The sequence below is a fragment of the Melospiza georgiana genome, chromosome 1 (assembly GCF_028018845.1).
Source record: "Melospiza georgiana isolate bMelGeo1 chromosome 1, bMelGeo1.pri, whole genome shotgun sequence".
NCBI lineage: Eukaryota > Metazoa > Chordata > Aves > Passeriformes > Passerellidae > Melospiza > Melospiza georgiana.
Window position 1 is genome coordinate 112838145 of NC_080430.1, and position 20442 is coordinate 112858586.

Below are 20442 nucleotides of genomic sequence, written 5' to 3' on the forward strand. Positions count from 1 at the left end.
GTACTTGCTGAAGAAAACATGGGTAGCCCTTAACAGGGTTTCCTTTACTATGTAAAATTCTTCTAAAAAGACAGAAATGTGAGATTTGCTAGTTGTCACTTATTTCTTAGTTCTCGATAGTTTGTTTTATTACTTAAGAGTTAATGCAATAAATTAGAGACATGGCAAGAGGCCATTTTTTTTTCCTAGCCAACTATCTGAACTTGTTACAGCATTGGAAAGGAAAAAATCAAAAGTAAACTTGTCTTCTTCAAGCAAGAGTTCTTTGTATTGTTTTTGTTTTCCTATGAGAAACACTAATGACATGCATAGTCTCTTTAAGCAGCTTACATATGTTCTTATAAAGAATTTGTAGTGTTTAAAGCACAGCCAAATTCAGCAGACCTTTAAAAATTTATATAAATGTGGCAAGAAGCCATCATGCCTATGAGAGACTTGGTGTGTTTCTGAGAAAAATCTTCTTGAATGGCTTCAGAAGTTACCAGCCCAGGAAGAACAACAGCATGTATAGATCAGAACAGCAACCAGATGGTTTTGTACACTTTCTGTAAACCTTGCAACCCAGACCTGGCTTTCAGCATTGACTTTGAATTACAAGAGTCTGCTTGGTATCTACCAGCTTGCTGAGTTTGTTATGCCTGCACCTGCAAGTCATACATGAGGGAGGAGAAAGAGCAATAATGGGATGCCAAGCAAAAGAATGTTTTTGTTTTGATTTGTGCCTGTAATTTGACATTTTATACTTTTTATGCTTAAGAATGAAAGTAAAACTTTGTGGCTTGAACCAGAAAGTGGTTGGCTATTCTTCCACTGCAGATAGTATGTGATGTCCCAGGAGAGTGTCTACTAACTGCAGTTTTGGAACCACATTTGACAATTAGAAGTTAAATTGTGTTGGGATGAAATAATGCCTTTGAAAAACAACTGAGTGAGACAAATTTGGAAGAGTCTTGCTAGTTTGTTTTAATAAACAAAGCATGAAGTGGAATTTTCTTTGTTTCCTTTATAATTCCATAATGTGTATTTGACCTATTCATCTGAACCAAAGGCAAAGAGTGACTTTCATTCTTTGTGCAGTGAGTATTATTCCCAGCCTTAATTGCCCACAATTCTTTGTACTTTCAGTGGGAAAGTTTATTTTATAAAAGCTTTTACCTAAGATTAGTAGAAATTTGACTTATGTGTAACACCTGTATTTTGCATGCTGCATATTTCTAAAGAATTTCCCAGTTAAGAGAAAGTATAACTTAACTTCTCAACCATGTGTTTAGAAATGTCAGGTACAGTAAAAAATTGCTTCTAAACTGCAGTTCTTGTGTACTATTTGTTTGATAGTTCTTTGAGCAAAAGTAACAGTAATTTGTTTTTCTTAAAAGAATCTGTCCTTTCCCCATATCATTCAGATATCACTAAGATAAAGAATTATGACTGTTTAGCTGATAAGAACAAGTTGCCTTCACTATTTTTGCACAAAACATGTATTTGTTTGCAGGTTGTAACATACTAATCTGGCTTCAAGCAAGCTCATCTTCCTCCCTTGTGTGTTCTTAGGAGTTTGTAATGGCTTTATTCAGAAAGCTCTACTTGCATAAAGGTAATTTTTTAATTTATTTGAAAGGAAGGTGGTGAAATAGTCTTCCTTTTGGCTCTTGTCATGCTTCCTTGGTCTTTTTTATCCATGTGACTTGTGGCTGAGGAATTTTATTTTGTCAGTCTTGCTTTTCACGATAGTTTATACTTGTAGGAATGCGTATGGTCCTTATTACTATAGACTTTTTATTATCACCATAGTAATAATTTCCATCCCATTCTTCTTCATGCTTGGATATAAGTTGGGTTTTTTTCTGTGGTGCTCAGTGGAGCAGAGCCATTCACTGCTTGGCATTTTCCTATGCTTCAGTTTTCTTTTGTGTTTCTAAGTGGTCTGTGTTGTAGTTCACTATTCTCTACATTGGTACTGTGGCCTTTATGAACTGATTTCTGCCTTGTGTGATGTGATTGTTACATTCAGTTAGATTCAGATGGGCACATCACATCCTTCAGCCCAGGGGGTGAAATGTGTTCTTACAACATGGCAAGACTTTTAAATTTTCAGGAAGAATGGAAAATTGAAAAATTCAAGAGTACCTGCTGTCATAGACTAAACTTGGCTTTGTGTTGCTCTTGTTGATGTGATGGTGTTACTGTTGGTTCTGGTGGTCTGATATGCATGGAGGTGCACTGCCTATCCCAGCTGACACATTCAAACCATGCAGAATTCATTTTACGGTCCTGAAACACTTTGTCTCACTCTGTAGGTCGTGTAGAGATTGCTGTGCTGCTAGAGTTCTACTGGCCAGCTCTAGAGAGAGTTTCTTCCCTTTGAGAACTTTCCATTTAAGGCTACAGGTGCTTTTTTGGAACACTTGAGCAGCAGCATTTTAGCAAAATTCACTGGAGTGAGGTGAAGTCTGCGTAAGGTGAAGTCTGAGGTAAGACTGCGTGCAGTCTTACTGATATTGACATTTGATGCATTTCCATACATCAAGCACCATGGATCCTCTCCTTGCAGTGTGTTCAGCTTCCTGTCGCTGTGTCACTAGAGAAACATAAAATATGTGGCTCCCAAGAGATCATAATTTCTATATTTTCCTCCTCATTTGTCTTCCTTATTGGTAGTTACAGAGTTATTAAAACAAACTTTAGAGTTGTATTTCAGGCACTGAAGCCAGAATGTCTGAACATTTGGTTTTTTTTTTTTAATTGTGCTCCTCAATGTTTTTTTCATTCTCTTGTCTCCAAACTGGTTTTTAGTTGTTGAGAGTCAAAGCAGGCTGGCTTTCTTCTTAGCCTCGCTTCTAGGCTGCCCTTGGCATGGCCAGTGCATCATCTGTGACCATGTACATTCAGTGCTGATGTGGCTTAAATATGTGTCTGCTGTGAAGCCACTGTGTTAGGTCTGAAGATTAGGGGCTTTCAGTCTGCCAGACATTGTAGAGTCAGCTGATGTCTTCAAAGGGCTCAAGACCTCAGGGTCTATGAGCTCCAAAGGAATGGGGAGCTTTCTTTTGCCCTTCCCCCCCAGTCCCCTTTTTTTTTTCCCTTCTTTTTGTTTCTTTTTAACCCTTCTGGAATTCAGAGTAAATGCAGAACATCTGCAAAGTAATGCATCAAAATATATTTTGATGTCATGGTGTGTGACGTGGTATGTGGCTGAAGGGCACCATCACCCTGTGTACTAAAGTAATAAACAAAAATGAAAATAAGTACCCAAGGAAACTGATGCATTCAGTGTTGAAATTGGTTGGTTCATCTCCCAGGCACTGGAATTATCTTTGAGCTACTTCATGTCTGGGTTGCAAATTGGAGTGAGAAACCAACATCTCAGAGGACACCTGGAATTAGATAATTAACTGTGTATGTCAGAGCAGATCTCTTAGGTGGTTAAACCAAAGTGCCTCTAGCTTAGGATCCTGTTTCTGCCAGTGACAAGAGCTATCAAAATGCCTAGAAAAAAAAATGATAAAATGGCTAACACTTGATAATATTTTCCCAAAATAGTCTCCCAAATACCTCCTACAGATCTCTGACTCAGGGAATTTGTAAACCAGAATTACTGTCTGTGTTCTTAGTAGTTCTAAATAAGTTTTTCTCTGACCAGAAAGTTACTGGTTGTTTTTCTGAACCCATGCATACAACATAGGCCTGTTGTGATCACACTATTATGGATCATCAGGCTTTTTTGGAAATTATGCCCAAGATCATTGCCAGGTTTGCTCCATTACTACTTTTGCTGAAAAGACTTTTCCCTGTGATATCAAATGTTCTGCTAATAGTAGCAGTGAGAGGTTGATGTTCCATTTGCCCAGGTTTGGATCAGGATTTCTTCATCTTTGTCAGAGCTTCTTGTTTCTTGACTGGGAGGTGAGGGAGATTCTTATCAATCACAGCAAGGCTTCACCAAAGATGCTTCCCTGCTTAAATGGTTCATTCCTCCCACCAGTCAGTCTCTCTCATGGATTTCACTCCTTCTGGACCACTTGCAAAGTGTGAAGGAACTTATTTGTTTGCTCATGGTCCATCTAGCAATGGTTTCTGTCAGTTGCTTTTCAGAGGGTGGCATTTATCACAGTGGTGTTCCACAAAGGGTGATGTAACCAATCTAGCTCCTAACTGGTACCTGATTTTTCTTGTACACTGTCCTTTCTGTGACCAATATGTGGATTCAGTAGTAGCCAGCATGTTACTGCATACCTTTGTGAAGATTTCACTTCTTATGGAAAATTCTGTGAGAAGTGAGGGAGCGTTACAGGCCTTGGTGGCTGATGCCCTCCTTTCAGATGGTGTTCTTTAGAGGGCACATGTTATACACCTCAAATACCTCTGCAAAAAATTCATACTCAGCTAGATTATCACTGCCTTTCTGGTTTTCTTTGTGGCACCTTAAGCCTTGTGTATCAGTGATTGAATTACACTTCATGCCCCTGGGATGAATAAACTCCCTGTTTCTGCTCATGGGGCCAGATATTTCAAATGATCCTTGTGTCAGTGGATGTTTTCTCTGACTTTCCAGCTGACTCTGTGAGGGCTGTGGAGAGATGCTGGAAGGGGCAGCTGTCCATGTTAGGCTGTGTTCCAGGACCAGTGAGCTGCAGCAGCACTCTGTCACCAGAGCTCAGAGCACCCAGGGCTTGGCTGAGAAAAGCACCTGTGTCTCACACTGGGCAGGCTAATCTGGGTTTCCATCTTTGTCTCCCCCAAGCATTTCACTTTGCAGAGGCCTCTGGAATCAGATTGAATATTTGGGGAAGGCACTTCACTGAAAGTGTGGTCAATCACTAGAACAGGCTCCCCACAGCACCAAGGCTCTCATTTCAAGGAACATTTGTTGTATGATTTAGTGTTAGATCATCCTGTGAGGAGCAGGGAGTTGGACTTGAGGGTCCTTAAGGGTCCCTTTTAACTTGAGGTCATCTGTGATTCTGTAAGAGCTTTGTTAAGCAGTCCTCAAATTGCTGATTGCTGCTTCATGGAAGATTTCTAAATGTATCCAGGCAACTGTATGCTCAATCCCAGCGAGTGTGAGAGTGTATACTTGTCTTTCAGTGGGAGAATAAAGGTTACCTTGAAGTAAGTAAACTGAAGTGGCTTTGCAGTTGGCTGAATTAGCTCATTAATTCTTCTAGAAGCTAACCCTGAAGAAATCCATGAGTATTCTGGGCATCAGAATGGGAAATGAAGAAATGTGTAGGAATGGGCACAATTGCAACACATTATTGACTGCACCTTTTAAAATGCACGCAATTGTAAGGTATTATTCCTTATTTAAGATTACTAGGTATTGCCATGAAACATGCACATGTCTGCTTCTGAATTTCTTGAGCTTTAATTCTGCTTTGTGAATGCAAGTAAGTGAAAGATAACTTCAGCAAGCAAGTGGGAATTTATGTAAGTTATCCAAGGGTGAAGGAGAACAATGCAAAACCCAAAAGTGAGCTTTTCACATGGATGAACAAACAAGTAAACTCTGGAAACCGTAGAATTTGCAGTGATCCAGCCTGTCTCCTCACCCACAAATTTGCCCTTCAGTGTGCAGCCACATATGTTTGATTTATTTTTGATTGACATAACAATACAAGAGCCAAATGTATTAAAACCAAAGCTACATTCTGAGATTTGGTGTTTCATCATGTGCCAGCAATCCAAAGTGCTTTTCCATGTTGTTCAAGAGAACACTATCATCAGCAGTAATAATAATTTCAGAGTAATTAAACTAAACTATCTCTGTGCATCTAAATAAACAAATAGATTGTGGTTCTGTAGAATGTGCATGTGTGCCAAGTGTGAGACTTGGCTACTGGTCGAAATTGAGATGCTTTTAGTGCAGAAGCATTCTGCTTCATTTAGAATCAGCTCCCAGTGTTTCCACCAGCTTTAGACTTGCAAGACTCTAGTGTTGTGGTAGGATATTTTTTACTCCAATGTCTTTTAAAACTTTTATACAGATACAGTTCTTGATTTGCCTAGTATTTTTAACTGTTGTACAGTCAGAGGTATTTAAAAGAAAAATATTGTTAGGCTGTCAGTCATTGTCTTCAACCTGCTGTATAAAATGAGTAACATATAAGCTGCTGGCCAGTAAGAATTGTCATAGAATTCTTCACATAAGAAATGCTTGGTTCAGAAGTGATGAGCAGTCTCTCTCACAAGCTGTCTTAATACTTTTTTTTAATAAGCTGTTGGTGCGTTTGAAAATTGAGACTGATTTTTTTATTTTTTTTTTTGTGACTTGGTTTTTAAAGTGGATGTAAATGCAAATTGTGCTGTATGTCTAGAGGGAAGAGGTAAATGCTTAGTTACTTAAAAGGATGAGAATTTTTGTGGTTAGCAGAATTTGCTTATGCGTGCCAAATGACTTGGGGTTGACAGAGGACCATAACTGCAGCTAGTCAGGCAAAACAGAATTCAAGTGTGAATATTCTAAGCCCTTCCCTTCAGGCCTAGAAAACTAGTCAGTGCTCACCCTTGTCAGAATTTTCACATAAGCAAACATTATCTCAGTGCAGAGAGTCTCTGCAGTGGCACTGTGGCATTACGGCTTTCTCTGAGGAGGTGACAGCCGTGAGGAGCAGCAGCAGGCACAACCATCTCTCTTCATCAGTCAGTTTCACAGGACTTGGCAGAAAGGGTTCATTCTCCTGCTTCTCAGATCTGGGAAAGGAGGTCAAGCTGTAATGGCTTGGACAGAAGTGGCTTATGTACATTTTGTGTCTGACTGTCTGGTGGAACCCTTGATAGAGCTGGAAAATACCAGTTCAAGGGAAGCAGAATGCTTTGCAGAAGCATGTTGCATGTGATGAAGAATGGGTTCACATGAAAGTGGTTTTGAGAACAATTTAGTTTTAGATTTCCAAATTGCTTTATTTCAGTTTCAGTATGAAATTTAATAAAAACAGGGACAGAATTTTTTTATTTTACTTTTGTATAATTCAACTTTATTGAATAAATTTGAAAGGTTTTAGGGCCCAGTTTCTTTGGTTTGGGTTTCTTGAGGGTTGGGGTAATTTTTTTTGAAGTTTCTCATAAACTCAAACTAAAATATTTTGATTTATTTTCCAGAGGAAAAACATTCACAGTTGTGAAATGAGCCTTAAAATAAACAAACAAATAACTAGTACAGTTCTGCTGTTAAGTTCCAGTATCACATTCACTGTTCCTCCCCTGTTTCTTCTTTGCTGTGGGAAGACAATAATTTATATCAGCTGTTTTTCTTGGGATATTGTGTTTTTCCCAATGCAACTTGTAAATCAAAAAAGGGTAGAACTGGGGCTCTGCAGCCCTTGTCCTCTGGGACCCTTTTCTGCCCCACTAAATGCTTGCAGCATTCGGCAGGGAAACAGCATTTCTCCTCTCAGTGACCAGAGTGCAGATCTGAGTAAGGCTAGGTGAGAATGAGAATAAATCTTGCATTTTCTTACAGCTCAGACCAAGGTCTGTCTGAGTAGCTGGTGCCCTGTGCAGAGTGCAAAGGACCCAGGGGTAATTTCATTTCGGTTCAAAGTTGTTTCTTGTTCAGCAGAGATGCAAGTGCTAAGAATTGATCTGTGTAGATGCTTGTATCTGTTCATGTTGCTTTAAAACAACAGAGCCTTCTGACTACCCTGACTGCCTACTGATAAAATGGATGATCAGTTTTGCAATAATTATTTTTAGGCAGTGCATCTTACTCCTTCTTTCTCCACATTTGTCCCTCAGTGTGAATCATCAGCTTTTAGATGCTTTGTATTCTTCTAATTTGGTTCCTGACAGCTGTTGCTTTGAGAAAGGTCAAGGAGGGCAAATACAACTTCACTTTTAACACAGTGTTTGATTATTCTGTTTTTAAATAAATGCATTTTTTTGCAGTATCTAATAAAAAAGACTGAACAAAGTCAATGAGTTGCAAGATTTAAAAGTTGAGGTGTGGTGGGAGAGGGCTTCTTGTAAGGAGTTTCTGAATTCATTGATACTTGGAAGCAGTGCAGGTGGGATTTTTTTCTTTACAATTAATAGTATCTATAGAAAAAACAAAAATTACTGCAAAAGCTTAATGTAGGTCTTTTGATAAGGCTGTGTATTCTACTCATACATGGATTTATCACGGTCAGACAGATGTGCAGAGCACAGAGGGATGCACATCTTTAGAGTGCCAGAACTTCTTTCTTTCTCCTCATCCAGACTTTGCATTTTTATTTTTCATTTTCACTTTCTTTTCAGATAAATCTGGTGTTTTAATTGTGAGGATCTTGGAAATATTTGAGGAGTGCACGATACAAGTTGCCATCTGCCAGCAGCTGGAACAGTCTCCTGCTGCGCTTTCGCCCGAGGATGCTGTCGTCAATGCAGAGGAGCCGGTGCTCAAAGTCCTCTTCACAAGGGAGACAGCAGCTCACCTGAAGAGCAGACCACGGGATGTCATCCACATCTATCCTCCATGGTGAGTAAGGAGAAGTGGCCACACTTGCTGTAGCACTGCAGAACAAAGTGGAGTTGTTGGAGTGCTGGCTGCACTGCTGTAGGAAAAACCTTGGGGGGTAACGGGAGAACAGGGCATTCTTGTGGTCATTCTGTCTCTGGCAGCCTGGGAGACTTTGACAGATACCTTCAAGACAGCTCAGATAACAACTAAATGTGTATCATGATGCCTCTAGTGTTGCTCAGGGCTTCAGTTGTGTTTTCGCTTAATATTTTCATGTTTAGAGCACTAGGAAGGCCTGAGCAATGTCTTATCAATGATAAGGCCAATAAAGTGCATACTTTCTGGGAGCAAAGTACTTCAGGAATGCTCATCTGTTGTTGGGAGCATGGGTATAATATTTCAGTGGAAAAGTCTCTATTAACTGTATAGCATTCAGTCTTCAGTTCCCTGAGTTCCTCTTCAACACAACCCTTTCTGTAATTCTTCAAAATGTTTGATGTATGCTTGTGATTATTTTCTGAGTTGGATTATTTACCTGAATTTTGAGGGTAACAAAAAATTATGAGATTTCTAGTAAGGCAGCTGGTTGGTAGTAGCTGGAGGATGGAAGGACTACCTTTCATAAAAATTTAGGGGAACTTTGAAGTGGGAACATTACTTCTCTCTTCACTGCCCTCCACCCTAAATTATAAAAGAGGAAATACTTTTCTTATGTATTTCAGCATTCATTACCTGAGTTTTAGCCTCCAGCTGCCTCTCGTGTTTGACCATATCCTTTTGCAAAATACTTTTTCCTGTTTTGCAAAGGTCTGTATCTGGTTTTTATCCTCATTGATAGCTGCAAATCTTTTCTGAGTTCCCCAATTTGTAGTCTTTTGCTTCTGAAATGTTTTTAACTCTTTTTGGATGCAATTCAAAAACTAAGGGAAGATATTTTATTTGGCGTTTTTTATGGCTACAGATACAACTATTGATTGTTTAGATGTAAATAGATCGGTAGCCAAGGGAAAATGAAGTTCAATATTAATTAAGTCCTAGTCTGATATGATTCGGATTCACTGCCCTGTTTTCTTCTCATTTATCTTTTCCTTCAGAAGCTTTTTTTCATGCTTTACATTTGGCTTTGTTTTCCTGTTTTCTTCTTGTTTCTCTCTCCTACAAACTTAGTTCCGTTTTTCTCTTCAGGTTTCCTCTGTCGTTTTTAAACCACGAGGTTTTGCATTTATGCAGCTGTATCCTTCTGTGTAGACCTTAACCTACATGAAGATTTTTGTACCAGAAAAACTGTTTTAAGTAGGGCGTGATTCAACTTTTCTCTTTACTTCCTTCTTTTTTCTTCTCCTGACCTGTTCCTGTAGAATGCTTAGCTTGTGTAAGTCTCGGACTGCTGCAGCTTGTTTCATGTCTGCTCTGGGAAGATGTAAATCTGCACTGATCTGATCCTTTCCAGACTACAGACATCTGCAACTGTACTGGTCTACTCTTCTCATTTGTTTAAATTTTAAGACATTCTGGACACAAAACTCATTCCTGTATGCATGTAAGCTGAGATTTCTTTAGGAAGCTTCATAGCTCGCTGTCTGTCTTCCTAGAAACTCTGCCTTTTATTTGCTTTTTTTAAAAAATATATATATCTTTAGTAGGACGTGCTTTTCATGTAGGGAAAAGGGCATTTCATGAAACCGTAATGTTTGGACAGAGGATACATCTGCATTGTCACGGTTGCTTTCCTTACCTATACGTCTGTCAAGGCACTTCATAAATACATCAGTTAATTGTAGCAAAACTGCATTAAACCTCATCTCTAGTCCTGTTCTCTCTCTTTTTGAAATTATCTTAGTGTCAGTTGTCTGTTTACTCAACCAACTTCAAAAAAAGTTGGGCTGGATACTGTTAAAATGCTGGAGGCAGGGAGGGGAGAGAATGAGGGATGTTTTTGTTTTAGATTATAATTTGGCACTTTCAGTTTACATTAATTGAAAATTGGACTTGTATGCTTAGTGGAAGTTTCCTCTATCACAGTTCCAAGCTTCTATTCTCTTAAACTCTTACTTGAGAAGTCTGAATGCTGAAGTCTAGTTCTTGTTACTCTGCATTGAATTTGTACTTCTGTTAAAAACAAATGCTGTTTCTGTTAAAACGCTTGTCTGTCAATTCAAATGTGTGACTAGTGAAAAAACAAATTAACTGAATCTAATCCTGACATGGTGAAATAAGCATATTTATATATCTTATTAACATCTTATGTATCTTACTAAAATCAGAAGCAAAAGAGACACAAAAAAAAAAGTAGATGCAACGGGAGGCAATCCTTGAACTACCTATGTTGTTTTGGGATACATAGCACACTGCACATTGTTATCTTGTATTTTGAGACAGTTGTATGGCAGGACAGAGTGGGATGAGATGGGGTGTTTTGTAAGTGGCCTGCTTCTGGTGCTGTTGTGTCCTGAGAGAAAAATTTCCCATTACCTTTAAAATAAAATTCCAGAATTACATTCTGACTTTGCTTTTTGCCCTCTAACCAGGTGACCAAGTAAGTAAGATGTAGGCACACAGTCTGCTGGCTCCTGGAGGTGATTATTCATGTCAAAAATTGAACATTTAATTTTGGAACCTTTGTAAAATTAGACTTTGCTTTTGTAACTGTACTTGTATGTGCTGTGAACTCAGTGCATAACCTGGTATGTGAGAAATCTCCAGCAGTAGACTTGCATTAAGTACTTCAGGAAGCAGTGTTTAGAGAAGTGCTGATATGCTTGTTGGTATTTGTTTCCATGCAGAATCCCTTGAAACTCAGCACTGCAGTAAAAGCAATTTAATTTCAAAAATAAAATATTGACAGGGGGCTGGTTGTAAAAATCTTACCACCAGACATTGCTCGTGAGAATGGTCCCACTGAATTTCAGAGGAGCTTTGTGTCAGGACAAGAATTACCAGGACTGAACCCAGATTTCTTTGTAACTAGATATTAATTTCTTTGGGTCCAGTGTCTTAAGGTACATATTTACAATCTTGAAAGCAGGGGATTTGATGTGAGAATTGTCACTTGCTATAGGGAAAGCAACCCCCACAACCCAATAAAAGCTTTCAAACCAGCGTGTGTGGTGCAGGACAGAGCTCAGCTGCCTGGCCACTGAGACATCTGACAGGAGCCTGCTCTGATCTTGTGGCTATGTGGAAGTATTATTGCAGTGTTGTATCTAAATAAGGCCTATTAGCTTGGACACATCACATGAAAATGATTGTGTGTTTTGGGCTGGAGCTGGTTTCTGTCTGGCCAGCTGGGAACAAAACAGGCAAAAGAACTCAGCCCTGCCTGCCCCTGCCTGTGTAGGCTTGCCTTTGGTTTTCTTTGCAGTACCTGAGCAACTTCTTGGATTGAGATTTTAAATGAACACCTCATAATTTTTCACAAACTAAATCTGAATCATTAAGTGATTTTAACACCTGGAAAAGAAAAAAGTTTATTACTGAGTTTAATTAAATTGATTTCTAAGTCTTTATTCGCTTTGCAGAAATACATAGCCAGCAAAAAGTAAAGATTGCCTGCAAAGACACGAGTGGAAACAAAGGCTTCCACACTGCCGTTGGTGGTGATTTTATGGCTTCAACGTACCTGGGGTTTCTTTCTGTTTGTTTCATTGTAAAAATTATAGAAATAATTTACCATACCTGACAGAGTAATGAGAGTTGGTATTTTTAGAGATTCCAGAATTCATTTGACTGCTGATGCTGCAAGCCTTGGGGATGGACTGTTTGCTTTAGATACTCCTGTCTTCTGCTCATAGATATGCCTACTAGTTAATATTCAAGATAAACTGACCTGAAGGAAATGGTGCTGATTAGAATTCTTTCCCTTGCCAGTAAGTTTAACAACTTTGAAATGTTTTTCATGTATTTCTGAAGTAAAACTACTAGAAGTATGTGATATTAATAGAGTTCTTGGCAATAGCAGTATAAGCCACAGATCACGTTTGATTTGGACAGGCTCAGAGGTCGATCCATACCTATTTAATCTGAAAGTCTGGTATGAAGCCTCTAGTTCAGGAGGTTCATCTGGTGCTAGTCACTGGGGGCAGGGGCAATATGAAGGGGATAACCAGCCTGTTCTGTTCTTACACTGCCTGAAAACTCTGCAGAAAACGAGATCCTTGGCTGGATAGCCGTTATTCCCTATGCAACTTCTCTGAGACAGTTTATTTTAGGAACTTGGTATGGCAAGTACATAAAACACTTAAATCTGTGACATCAACAAGCAACTTCAAAGTTGTTCTTTAGTTTCTCTTAACCTGTGAAACCACGGGGAGTCATAATTACTCAACTTTGAGTGTTCCAGTGCCTGGAGAAAGTGTTTAATGTGGACTTCTCATTTCTGTTTGCATAACGCTAAATTCAGTCTCTCCTCAGTGAAGGAGTTTTAAAAGACTTTGAATTATTTACTACTAAGAAGAACAACTCATACAAAACATTGCTACAGATCAGCTGATGTACAGGGATGAAATCTTGTATCTTAAGTCCTTTAATGTAGGCCAGTGGTGGAAGTTGCTGTAGAAACGTGCAGGCAAGCTCTGAAGAAATTCATGTGCAAGAAGCAATCTGGTTTTGTGGATTCAGGTAGTATTCTACTTTAGAATTATCCTGGGCATGCTGTAGGCTGTGTTGTTGACTCAACAGCAGCATTTATGATAAATGAGTATGTTACTGTGATTTTTGCATTGTCTTACCTAACACTGTCTTATGTCATCTGGGTGAGAAACAACAGGAGCAACACAGGGAGCTCACATGAAATAGGTGTTTTGAGCTAGCATGGCTCGTGTTAAAGAGCATTTGGCTTCCATTTGATGAAGTTTTATTTTTTTTAATCACTCTCATCAAGCAAGGGAAGCATTTAAGAACATTTACAGAGTACCTATCACTAGAAAGGTCATGTGAAAGCAGGATCTATGCTTCACATGTTAATGAAATGCAGAAATGATCTCCTGCTGCTCTGTAAAGAAAGCATCTCTATCCTTCTAAATTTTCTCAAATTAAGGAAAGACATGTATAGAACATCTTTCACATACCTTCAGTTTCTCTGGTTATTCCACAGAGAGGCAGCTTCTCTGAATGCTTGATAGATCAGTTTTGTCCAACTGATCAATGTTCGCCATCTTCCTCTCATGAAACCTGGGCACTTTATATATACACATATAAATACTCAAACGGATGGAAAAGGGGGGGGGGAGATCCCCAGTCAGATCCCCCTCACTGGAAAGATGTTGGCTCTGCCTTAACATCTTCAAAGAAAGAATGTAACAATGGCAGAGTGGGAGAACCTGATAAGAGGGATGAGGCTCACTCAGAAGATAAAATTCTACAAAACTTCAGAGCTGTAAAGCCAGTGTGGGCACTATTTCTAAAGTACATATGGGAATGGCCTTGGAGCCAAAGATCAGATCATATCATCTGCTTGGAATTGCTTCTCAGAGATCATGCAGTTGTGAAAATTGAAGTTTCTTTCAGAAGCAGCTGAAGCAGCAGCAGGTTTTTTTGCAAGAATTTACTTTTTGTTTTGCTAAGATATACTTTTCCTAGTGCAATCACTTCAGAAGAGGTGTTTTGTCTTTTGAGAACAAAAATACACTTACTTTCTATGAACTGAAAGTGGTCCCTAGCAAGCTTTTAATATAATTTCTTCTGTGTTTCTTTTGCTTTGTCTTTTCTTGACAGAATAGACCTTAGGATTTTTCTCCTTTTTCTTTAAAAAAAATTATTTTTCTTTTGTCCATCCTCTCATGGAAAGGGAGAAAATTTTATCTGTATAGCTGCTCAGGTATATGCTATTTGATATCTCTAGAAGTGAAGAGATAAATAAATTAATATTATATGAGTTTGTTTACTTTGCATGTAGAAAATCAAAACAACACAATTTCTTAGTAATCTAATTAGTGAATAGTGGTGTTCCTTCATAGGTGGATGACATAATTGGAAAAATGCAAAATTGCACAGCTTTGATTCCAAGAGGAGAAAAAGTCATTGATGTCATTTCTGTGATCTGCCACAACCACCTGAAGCAACAGATATCTGGTATTTCGGATGTGGGCTATGTGTAATAAACACAGTAACACGATCACAGTTTTACAGTGAGACAGACATGCTTATTTTTACAAGCGTGGCATGGATAGACACATTATACAAATGCCACATAGAAAATGTGAGCACCCTGAAAAACAAAGATGAAAAACCTGCTCTCTATAAAAGGGGTTTCCATGGAGAAAAGAATGGAAACACAGGAGGACGGGAGCCTCAAGACAGTAGATACAGAGTTGTGTAGAAGATTGAAACTGGATTTTTAAACACAACTGCCTGTCTCTGGATTAATAGCTGATGGTATCTGGCCATGCTGAAAAGGGGAATTTCCACTGCACTGCACCAATGAGGCGCGGGGGTTTGTTGATCCATTTGTTTGCTTTTGGCCAAATCAGAGGGGTCAGAAGTGAGCGGTGTGTTTGCAAAGCAGCAGCTTGGCTTTCAGATCAAGGTTGAAATGCGTTGTTGCTGCCACAGAAGCCTCCATGGGGGTAGAATACCTCTGGCCTCCCTGACCAGATGTGTGTCTGAACTGGGCACATCCAGTCAGGCGTTGTGCTCCTGCCTCACACACCCGAAAGGAGCACTGCGTGTTGTTCTCTGGTGGGAGTCTCCATCACAATGGCTTTTTCCAACATGGGCTTGTAAGAATAAAGGAGTTGTAGAAAAGAGGCAGGGGATGTGAACAGCCTGCTTTATGTGGGGTGTGTTTTTCTACGTTTTTCCTAAATTATAGATACCGTCCAGCTTAGATCCTACTGGAATAACTGTGGTGTCCAGTTGATGGGAAAAATATGAATCACCTCACTGTGGTGCTTCCATGTTGAGGAATTAGCTTACATCTGAGTCCACAGCTTTTAGCAACAGAATAGGAAAATTGTTTTTAAACATCCATTCCTTACAGTCAGTGATGTTGTTTATATCCGAAAAATTACTGGAAAAATATTCAGTGAGAATAAAAATGTTTTCTCCTAATATTCACGAAATAATCTTATCCTGAAAAATCTAATAAAGTTTTGTTTTGTTTTGTTTTTTAATGAAAAGTCTGTACTTGAAACTTTCCAGCTTTTATAAGTGAGGAAATTCCAAGCATTTTGTAGTGACAGATACTGTTAGTGGGTAGTTGTCCACTGACGTCAAAACCAGAGGATGGTGAACAGCTTTGTTCAAGTCAACGAAAAATGTACGGTCTTGGATAAACTCTGTGTTAGCAACGGAGCTATCATTGATATACGAGCAGCTTCACATGAGTTCCCATGTGTATTCAATCCAATGCTAAATTCCAGATCTTGTTTAATGAGCAACTGGTGGAGCCAAGACCTGGCACTGCAGTCTGCTTTATCCAGTCATGAAGGAAAAACAAGCTAAATAAGTTCAGATGAACAAGTTCAGAATTACTGCAGGGTTATTAAAAAGTTGTGATTTGTATTCCTCTGCTAATGTTTATGACTAACAGATTTGGGACGTGTAAAACAATACTTAATTTGTAAAAAGACTATGTGCCAAAATTCCTTCAGTAGTTTAACCACTGAAGAGCAAGTTTTGACTTTGTGAATGGGTTTCTTTGAATATTCAAGATTATCAGTAATTGGGTAATCTTTTCTTTAAAAAATTAACATTTTGAAAATTTATGGTTTCTGCTTGTTGGATTGCTGTTCAGCACCTTCACTTCATAAAATAACATGTATTTCCGTAGCTCACTGTGGAGAGGCAGTTTTCAAGATAAGTGCCATTGTCTTTATTTATCAGGTGTGATTTGCTACTATAATGGTAGATATGTATTTGGAGTATGATTTTTCCATGCAGTTCTGTGTGCAGTTAGGTTGGGGCTTGAATAAGCTGAGTATTTTCTGGATATACGCTGGATTTTCATGCTAAGGATGCTTTTGTCCTTGGGCAATTTTGCGTGGGTAAAGAGATGGATAAAGCGTGAGTTTGCCAAATTATGCTGTGTGGTCATTCCCTACAATATCAAGGTATGCTTTGTCAGATTCCTCCTCCTGAATGTCATATTTAAGTGTAGGTAAGCAACAGTTAATTACTGTAGTCCTAGCAGAAATAGTAATTAAAGCCCCAAGTATTTCAAAAGGGGAATGTGGCTTTCAGATATTTGAAAGATTTGGAATGTTGCTACCCAAAATACAGTATTTAAAACATCTCAGCTATCCTGGGGGGCGGGAGCATGGGAGGGCAAGGGGGAGAACAAATTTTACTGTTACTTCTTCCGGGCAGATTACTTCTCTTTCAGTAAAAGCTAGTAGGAGAAATACCTGTAGTTTTATGTATTATTGGCAGAAAACTGTACTTTGGTATATGAAACAGTTCAGCTGTGAAACATCCAGTGTAGCCTTTTGTGTGTTTGATGAAGCTTCTCTTCCTATCAGTCTTCTAAGTCAACATTCACTGTGCAGATTGCAATGTATTACTTCTCCCTGACTGGTAGGCTTCTTTGACAGTGTCCTGATATGTCCTGAAAAAGTACTCCTCTAGTTACTGCCCCAGTACAGCCTTCTGGAACACCAAGTTTCTCCAATCAGAAGTTTCAGAACAATATTTAGAGCATTAGAAGTCCTGTACAACCACTGATTTTACCTTTGGGGATTTGTGTGTGGAAAGCCAAATCACTGATGTGGCGCCAAAAAAAAAAAAAATCATTACTTGGCAGTATGTGGGAAGGGGGGTGGTTGTGTGTATGGGGGTTTTTAGTTTGTTTTGCTGGTTTTTTAGTTTCTTTAACCTCTTTGGACTTCTGAAACATTACCTGTTTTCTCTCTTCTTGGTAAAAGAGTTAAAGAGTTAAAAATAAAGAAGCCTAGTGAACATTTCTGGGGATGTTTTTTGTTTTGATCGTTATCTTCCCTTTTTCTAAGTCTTGTATTTATTTTTTTTTTCCTGTAAGCAGCACATGTTTGCTGTTGAGCAGATCACGATAATGCACTTCTGCATGGTCTTCCTGGCAGTCATTGTCCATAGTCAGTCCAAGGTCCTTGGCTGTCATAAAAACCAGGACTGCATGTCCACCTTGACTCTGCTGCTAGTGCAAACCCAAGTCTGTCAGCATCTCCAGCTAATCCCTTGTAATGTGAACTGAGGCTATGAAGAAATATCCTGAGGTGCTCTGAGGTATTGTTGGGACAGACATTGAGGATCATAACTACTCCCCAAAAAAACCTGGCAGAATATTTACAGTGCTGCATGCACACACTGAAAGCACCGAACTTGAGAACACTTAAGAGTCAGGATAAAACCATAAATTATATTGATTTTATTTGTGTTTTCATCTGTCTTCCCAGCATGGCACAGCATGTCTGTCTGTTGTGTTTCCCAAAACCAAGTTTCTCCTCCAAGCTGAGGTTCATTTTTGAGAAACGTGGGCAATGCAACTATGTGAGATTTGTACATGGCACTTGTGCCTTACTGCTTGTCTTCTGGTTCACTGAGCTTGTCATAAATATTAATTTTATAGGGGTGGTAGTTTTTTATGCATTGTACAGATTAAGGAAGAGATAAATTTTATTGATATGGGCTGTCACTGGATTTTGCAGGGTTTATGTGCTTGAAGGAGCTCACATTTACAGTATATATGTATAATAATAATTCTTAAATTATTTTTGAAGACATTTGAATGAAAATACATTTTATACAATATAGGATTGTTCTTTATTTTATTCCCAAATATATCTTACCTTCCATCTCTCACACAAACCAAATAAGTTGCCCAGTATTTTCTTTGTCTTTTTGCAGCCTCCTGTGGTTTACAGCTTGAGAAGTTCTGCATGAGGTGATTGTCTAATTTTGCTGGGAGATATTTGACCCTAGGAGTTTGCTTTTGAATCTTGCTTTATAGCAGAGACCTGTTTTCTTGCTATACTCAAAAGCAAACCCATTCTAAAAACAAATTTCAACATAATCAGCTTCTAGAATAATCTGCCTAAGTCTTGAGAATTGCCTTTGGTTGTAGGTCAGTGCAGATACAACGGCAATTACTTGATTTTTGAGGACTGATCTTACCTAGGAAGGAATGGAATCCTATTGGGTTTACTGGTTACCCTGAAACTGCCATAAACACAGCTAGAGGAGAAAACAAGGGGGAGAAGTTATTTCCACAACCCAAATATAAATTATACCTTTTTTGGAGGGGGGAGGGAGCAACTTTTATGCCTATTTATATTTAGATTAGACTGCATATGAAAGTATTATTTTCCTGTGTGTTCCAGTTAATTGGTTGGGATTCTTTACCTTTGATCATGAATCTTGTTCTTTGGCAAAGCCTTACATATTGAAGGCTGCCTTTCTAGAAGAGCTCTGAGATTTGGAAATATGTATAATTTTGTATGGCAAAGTCCTTCTCCACTTATTAAACTCTGAGCACACATTTTCTAAATTAATATAGGTATTGCTTGTTATTAAACTCTGAGCACACATTTTCTAAATTAATATAGGTATTGTTTTGGTTGCCATGTTGATTTTTTGGAAGCTTTTCTTGGAAAGTACTTTCTTATCGCACATTAACAGCTCCATTGGTGTATTTTGGCTATGTCTAAGTAAAGCCATTTTCCTTTTAGAATGTGCACTAAATGTATTGGTTAATATATTTGATTTGTTATTAGTTGCGTTTTAACTGCTGTTTTAATGCTACTGTTTTATTAACCATATGTGAACTGTGGATGATTTGCAGGAAGATATTTCCTGCAAGCTAGCAAGACAAAATACAGCCTTTTAACATATAACCTCATCGCATGTTCAAGCTTATATGACATGCATATACTGACATTATAAGTATGTAGAAGCCAGGGTAGCTAGTACATGTGTTTTGTTGCCCCTTTTACTGATACTATGCAGGACGGCAGTCCAGTGCGTGAGGGCTGGAGTCTGGAATGAGATGCCCTCAGCTCCGGCCATGGAGACAGCGACATTTGCCTCCCTTTAACTTCTGCTTTGACTTTCCCCAGCCCCCTCAGCAGTTTTGGAAGTGACACGGGCAGTCAGGCTGGCTCTGCATTCATCGGGATGTACCGAACAGATGTGGCGCACAGCGCGTTCCCTCGGTCGCGTTTCCCACCCGTGCGTGCGCTCGGCTGCCCCGCGCCGCTTCTGCGGGCTCCGCACCCGTTCAGTCGCAGGCTTCCAAAATAAACTGTCCTGAGTTACCGGGGTGGCTACAGAGGGCAGCGGTGGGAAAGCGCCTTCCTGAGCAGCATCTCCCCGGCGCTTCCCGGGGCGGTGGGATGCTGCCCGAGCCCCCCGGGCGCAGGTCCGTGCCCTTCCCGGCGGCTGCGGAAGGTGGCAATGTTGTCAGCAGGAGCCCGGGAAAAGCTGATCTCACCGTGACAGCGGCAGCGCGTATTTGTCCACGGCTTTCTCTGGCGTCAAAGCTCCACATCCGTGACACAGGAGCCAGCAGCAGGGATATTTGCTCGGGTTTGTGCGCCATCGCTTCTGCACAACTTGTAATAACTCCGTGCGCTCTCCGTGCTGGATGTGGGGATGCGCCGGAGGCGGGCACGGCGCTGCTCGCACAGCTCGGCTGCCCGCAAGGCTTCTCCCGCTGGCTGCCTCTGAGCTTGTGCACCGACACCCATCCTCCACCCGGGAGAGCGAAACCGAGCTCTTTCAGTGAAGTTTCATTTCTGCAAAACACTTGTAAATGTTTCTGAAACGCGGTGTCGTTTTCTGCCCTCTCCCCCGGCATGTTTTTACAAACTTTGCTTTGAATTGAGCTTACCAGGAGAGAATCAGAGAACTTCCCTGCATGTCGCAGTCACGCTAAGAGCAAACCTCCTGACTATGACAGGCTTTTAACCTGCTGAAAGCCTAACAGACCTGTTCCAGGCTTTGATGGGGATCTTCTCTTCTCTTTTCTTTTCTCTTCTCTTCTCTTCTCTTCTCTTCTCTTCTCTTCTCTTCTCTTCTCTTCTCTCTTCTCTTCTCTT

The 20442-nt window shown here is 39.7% G+C and overlaps 1 protein-coding gene across 3 annotated transcripts in view; it reads left to right on the forward strand.

Annotated features, from left to right (window-relative positions):
- Positions 1 to 20442, forward strand: part of SPIDR (scaffold protein involved in DNA repair) — a 195216-nt gene that overhangs the window by 65878 nt on the left and 108896 nt on the right. For all 3 annotated transcript variants that reach the window (XR_009114481.1, XM_058024781.1, XM_058024787.1), the window contains exon 8: positions 8236 to 8455. Coding sequence is in view for 2 of the 3 variants with exons in the window: in XM_058024781.1 (XP_057880764.1) it covers positions 8236 to 8455 (220 nt within the window). In the remaining variant the exon portion in view is untranslated. The remainder of the gene's footprint in view (positions 1 to 8235; positions 8456 to 20442) is intronic.